At 40.4% G+C, this 6,228-nt stretch overlaps 1 protein-coding gene across 1 annotated transcript; it reads left to right on the plus strand.

Moving 5' to 3' along the window:
• The first annotated feature begins 5,542 nt into the window (after positions 1 to 5,542).
• LOC115985724 (uncharacterized protein At4g02000-like) lies at positions 5,543 to 6,019 on the plus strand. Its single transcript, XM_031108635.1, has one exon. The coding sequence runs from the start codon at positions 5,543 to 5,545 to the stop codon at positions 6,017 to 6,019; it is 477 nt and encodes a 158-aa protein (XP_030964495.1).
• Positions 6,020 to 6,228: the final 209 nt, after the last annotated feature.

Below are 6,228 nucleotides of genomic sequence, written 5' to 3' on the forward strand. Positions count from 1 at the left end.
GGTGCACTTGATGAAGAAACTGTTCAATCTGAAGATGGCAGAGAATGCATCAGTAGCACAACATCTGAATGAATTTAACACTATCACAAATCAATTGTCGTCTGTAGAAATTGATTTTGATGATGAGATTCGTGCTCTGATCGTCTTGGCTTCTTTGCCAAACAGTTGGGAGGCAATGAGGATGGCAGTAAGCAATTCTACAGGAAAGGAAAAACTCAAGTACAATGATATACGAGATTTAATTCTGGCTGAGGAGATTCGCAGAAGAGATGCAGGTGAATCCTCAGGATCTGGTTCTGCCCTAAACCTTGAGACAAGAGGCAGAGGTAATAACAGAAATTCAAATCGGGGCAGATCAAAATCCAGAAATTCTAATCGGAACAGAAGTAAATCTAGATCAGGCCAACAAGTACAATGCTGGAATTGTGGGAAAACAGGTCACTTTAGGAATCAATGCAAAAGTCCTAAGAAGAAGAATGAAGATGATTCTGCTAATGCTGTAACAGAAGAGGTACAGGATGCATTACTTCTTGCAGTAGACAGTCCACTTGATGATTGGGTTTTAGATTCAGGAGCTTCGTTTCATACCACTCCACACCGAGAAATCATACAGAATTATGTTGCAGGTGATTTTGGTAAGGTGTATTTGGCTGATGGTTCAGCCTTAGATGTTGTGGGTATGGGAGATGTTCGAATATTGTTGCCCAATGGGTCTGTTTGGTTACTGGAGAAGATTCGACATATTCCTGACCTGAGGAGGAATCTAATTTCTGTTGGACAACTTGATGATGAAGGACATGCAATACTATTTGTTGGTGGTACTTGGAAGGTTACAAAGGGAGTTAGGGTATTGGCTCGTGGAAAGAAGACTGGTACTCTGTACATGACCTCAAGTCCAAGAGACACAATTGCAGTTGCTGATGCAAGTACTGATACAAGCCTATGGCACCGCAGACTTGGTCATATGAGTGAGAAAGGGATGAAGATGCTGTTGTCAAAAGGAAAACTACCAGAATTGAAGTCCATTGATTTTGACATGTGTTAAAGTTGCATCTTAGGAAAGCAGAAAAGGGTGAGTTTTTTGAAAACTGGCAGGACACCGAAGGCTGAAAAATTGGAGTTAGTACACACTGATTTGTGGGGGCCTTCTCCGGTTGCATCCCTTGGAGGTTCAAGGTACTACATCACTTTCATTGATAACTCAAGCAGAAAGGTATGGGTTTATTTTCTGAAAAATAAATCAGATGTATTTGAAACCTTTAAGAAATGGAAGGCCATGGTTGAGACAGAAATAGGTTTGAAAGTAAAATGTTTGAGGTCAGATAATGGAGGAGAGTACATAGATGGAGGGTTCAGTGAGTATTGTGCTGCACAGGGAATTAGGATGGAGAAGACCATTCCTGGGACACCACAGCAGAATGGTGTGGCTGAGCGCATGAATAGAACTCTCAATGAGCGTGCTAGGAGTATGAGGTTGCATGCTGGACTACCAAAAACTTTTTGGGCTGATGCTATTAGCACTGCAGCTTACCTGATAAACCGAGGACCTTCAGTTCCCATGGAGTTCAGACTTCCTGAGGAGGTTTGGAGCGGTAAAGAGGTAAAGTTTTCACACTTAAAAGTTTTTGGTTGTATTTCCTATGTTCATATTGATTCTGATGCTCGTAGTAAACTTGATGCAAAGTCTAAAATATGTTTTTTCATTGGCTATGGTGATGAGAAATTTGGCTATAGGTTTTGGGATGAACAAAACAGGAAAATCATCAGAAGTAGAAATGTGATATTTAATGAACAGGTTATGTACAAGGACAGGTCAACTGTAGTATCAGATGTTACAGAGATAGATCAAAAGAAATCTGAGTTTGTCAACTTAGATGAATTGACTGAAGGTACTGTTCAGAAAAGGGGTGAAGAAGATAAGGAGAATATAAATTCACAGGTAGATCTGAGTACACCTGTAGCTGAAGTCCGCAGATCTTCCAGAAACATTAGACCTCCACAGCGTTATTCACCCACTTTAAATTATCTCCTGTTGACTGATGGTGGTGAGCCAGAGTGTTATGATGAAGCCTTGCAAGATGAGAATTCAAGCAAGTGGGAGTTAGCCATGAAGGATGAGATGGATTCCTTGTTGGGGAATCAAACATGGGAACTAACTGAATTGCCAGTAGGAAAGAAGGCTTTGCACAACAAGTGGGTATACAGAATAAAGAATGAGCATGATGGTAGCAAACGTTACAAAGCCAGATTAGTTGTTAAAGGGTTCCAGCAGAAGGAAGGAATTGACTACACAGAGATATTTTCTCCAGTTGTGAAGATGTCAACAATCAGACTAGTACTGGGAATGGTGGCTGCAGAAAACTTACATCTTGAGCAGTTAGATGTGAAGACAGCATTCCTTCATGGTGACTTGGAGGAAGACCTTTACATGATTCAGCCAGAAGGGTTCATTGCTCAAGGACAAGAGAATTTAGTTTGCAAACTGAGAAAGAGCTTGTATGGCCTAAAACAAGCTCTTAGACAGTGGTACAAGAAATTTGACAGTTTTATGCATAGAATTGGGTTCAAAAGATGTGAAGCTGATCACTGTTGCTATGTTAAGTTTTTTAACAATTCTTACATCATATTACTGTTGTATGTGGATGATATGCTTATTGCAGGGTCTAGCATTGAGGAGATTAATAATCTGAAGAAGCAATTGTCCAAACAGTTTGCAATGAAGGATTTGGAAGCTGTAAAGCAAATCCTTGGTATGAGAATCATTAGAGACAAGGCTAATGATACATTGAAGCTTTCACAGTCAGAGTATGTGAAGAAAGTTCTCAGCAGGTTCAACATGAATGAAGCTAAACCAGTGAGCACACCCTTGGGTAGTCATTTTAAACTAAGTAAAGAACAGTCACCAAAGACAGAAGAAGAAAGGGACCACATGAGCAAGGTGCCCTATGCCTCAGCTATTGGCAGCTTGATGTATGCTATGGTATGTACAAGGCCAGACATTGCACATGCAGTGGGAGTTGTGAGCAGATTCATAAGTAGGCCTGGAAAGCAGCATTGGGAGGCAGTCAAGTGGATTCTGAGATATCTGAAGGGTTCATCAGATAGATGTCTTTGCTTCACAGGTGCAAGTTTGAAACTGCAGGGTTATGTAGATGCTGATTTTGCTGGTGATATTGATAGTAGAAAGAGTACTACTGGGTTTGTTTTTACTCTGGGTGGTACAGCTATATCATGGGCTTCAAATTTACAGAAGATTGTTACTTTGTCTAGTACAGAAGCTGAGTATGTTGCAGCAACTGAAGCTGGAAAGGAGATGATTTGGCTACATGGTTTCTTAGATGAATTGGGTAAGAAGCAAGAGATGGGCATTCTACACAGTGACAGTCAGAGTGCAATCTTTCTTGCCAAAAATTCGGCTTTTCATTCAAAGTCGAAGCACATACAGACAAAATACCACTTTATCCGTTATCTTGTTGAAGATAAGCTGGTAATACTTGAGAAGATTTGTGGATCTAAGAACCCGGCAGACATGTTGACTAAGGGTGTCACTATTGAGAAGTTGAAGCTGTGCGCAGCTTCAATTGGTCTTCTAGCTTGAGGACAAGAGAATGAGTTGCAGGGATGAAGGACTATGTTATGGAGGATTGTGGTTAATGTTTGCAGCTTGTGAGCCCTTAAGGGCTAAGGTGGAGCTGATGGAGGAGTTTGCTAGTGTAGCTTGATCAATTCAAGCCAAGGTGGAGATTTGTTGAATTGGGCCCGTGTGTGGCTTGAATTGCCACAAGCCCAAGTCAAGTCTAAATTCCCCTTAGTTGACCAAATCCTATTTGTAATAGGAAACCTTTTTTGCTTCTGCCGACTTTAACATATACATATATATATATATATTTATATATATATATATATATATATTGTATTAAGTGCAACCGTGTGAATATATATGGAGAGAAATCCTAATTAACCTAGTGAGTAGCCACATGAGAGAAAATAGAGAAAATAGAGGCAGTCAGCTTCTATTCTTATTTTTTCTGTGAGAGAGTGCTAGGGTGTAATTGGGATTTGGGTTTCTTGAGAGTATTCTTGTGCACTATTGTATTTTCCCTGATAATAGTGAAATCCCTGCAACTCCGTGGACGTAGGCAAATTGCCGAACCACGTAAATATTGTCTTGTGTGTGTGATTATTTTTCTTTGGCGTGTGTTTTCTCTATTTGTTTTGTTTCTCACAGGTTGGGATTTTTGGTTAAATTCCCTACACTACGCACAGCAAAGAGCAGGTCCTGAGTGCATCCAAGCTTTGCTAAAAAAATTTCTGCCTAGTCATCTTCATGGTAGGAATGGATTAGCTCAAGGTGGGATATCGAGCTCATAAGGGATCTGCAGTCTCCAACAATACCAGATTAAAAATTGTTACAGCAACAATATAATATGAGTTAGTAAGTGTAAAAAAGCTTAGCATCATGTTTCACAACCAGAGTGAGTCCATTTGCTTAATAACTTATAATCAAATCTCGATAACCAAATATTTACAACTTGATAATTTCAAACAGACTTTTTAAGTGTTTAAATATTATTTAATAGATGAATATGGTAGGTTTCTATTTATAATAATCCCAATCTGTGCAGTAACATTATTTTGAATCCATTCAATTTGAAAAGACAATCTCTAATTACCCAAAGCATTGCTAAAACACTAGGTCCCTTCCTTAAGGATCATGAGAAGCCAGCTACACATGACACAAGTTTCTTACTAATTTAACCCCCACAATAGAAAAAGTTTCTCTCTCTATACCGAGAGCCTCTCTCTCCTCAGGAGAGTTTTTTTCCTTCGTTCTTTCCAAGGTTGACAGGCACAACAACCCAAAATCCCTTAACCCATACCTCTTTTCTCCCCTTCTTCCTTTACTCTGCCTCCTTTTCTTAACTCCCGACCTTATGCTATCTATTCCACTCCCTATTCCAACTACCAGCCTTTATTCTCCTTGAATTTCACTTTCAGCAAACCCAATCTTGTTTGTTTTCTTCCTTCCGCCTTCTATGGAACTTTCTACACAACCAAACAAGTTAACACTTTTCTCTTCTCATCACTCTTAACTCCCCTCCTTGACCTTCAATTTCTCTCCTTTTGTCCTTTCTGTTTTCTTCTCTTAGATACCCCTTGTACTTGTCTTTCTTTTGTCTTTGTTTATGTTCTGGTCCTTTCAATGGGGGACCATTCTACACCACAAGATTTTGCCTGGACTAAGAGTAGCAGGTCAGATGTTAGTGCTGACCCCTTCGCAGATGAATCAGATCTATCCTCACAAAATAGTGATGATATGGAAGCCCTATTTGCACGACATGGCCCAATCCTAGAAGTTGATCTTGATTCCATCCACATGCAACGACTTTTTTAGGGTCAATGTGCAATGGGTTTCATCTTGGACTATAGGAAGTTCTTGGTCTCCCACCTACAGCACTTAATTAATTCTGCAGAGAGGATCCAAAGTGTTGTCACTATAGTGGGGAGGGACTCATTCTTCTGCATGATTCATTTTGAACATATGGAAGATCTAGAGCATATGTGCTCTGAGGGTCCTTGGTCCATGGATGGTGCCTTTCTTTTTCTTGAAAGGTGGAGGCCGAATCTGGTGATGAATAGGTTACATTTGAATTTTGTTTCTATTTGGGTTCAACTCCACGGGTTACCCTTGGAATATCAATACCCGGAGTTAGCAGAAAGGATGGGTCATATGATTGGTGCTTTTGAAAAGATTGATTGGGAAGATAGGCTACCTCAAAATATCAGGTTCATACGGGTTAAGGTGAGACTGAATCCGTGGATGCCAGTTGTTTCCGGATTCATGCTTCGCTTGGATGATGGAACCCGAACTTGGATTCAATGTAGGTATGAAAAAGTCCACAAGCTATGCACCAAATGTAGTCCTATCAGACACACCAGAAGCCAGTGTAGTGAGAGTATGGATGAAGTGAAAAGAATTCTCATCCGTCAAAGACACTGGATTCAACGTCTTCACTAGGTTCCTTTTGGCTTTGACTCTTGAGAACCTCAATTTCACAATGAGTTACGAGCTTATTTCAACAAAAGGAGGCGTTGGACAACACGAGCCCGTTTTGGGAATATGGAGCAGGAACACCAAGTACAAAGTCACCCTTCTCCTGCCACCTTCAACCCAGAGCCACCTAACTTTACCTCTCCCACACCAGCTTATGACACAAACCACCACAT

Source organism: Quercus lobata, chromosome 4, assembly GCF_001633185.2.
Source record: "Quercus lobata isolate SW786 chromosome 4, ValleyOak3.0 Primary Assembly, whole genome shotgun sequence".
Classification (NCBI taxonomy): Eukaryota; Viridiplantae; Streptophyta; class Magnoliopsida; order Fagales; family Fagaceae; genus Quercus; species Quercus lobata.

What these genes read in the sequence shown, in the direction of transcription:
- LOC115985724 (XM_031108635.1), top strand. Translation starts at nt 5,543, where the DNA reads ATGGAAGATCTAGAGCATATGTGCTCTGAGGGTCCTTGGTCCATGGAT.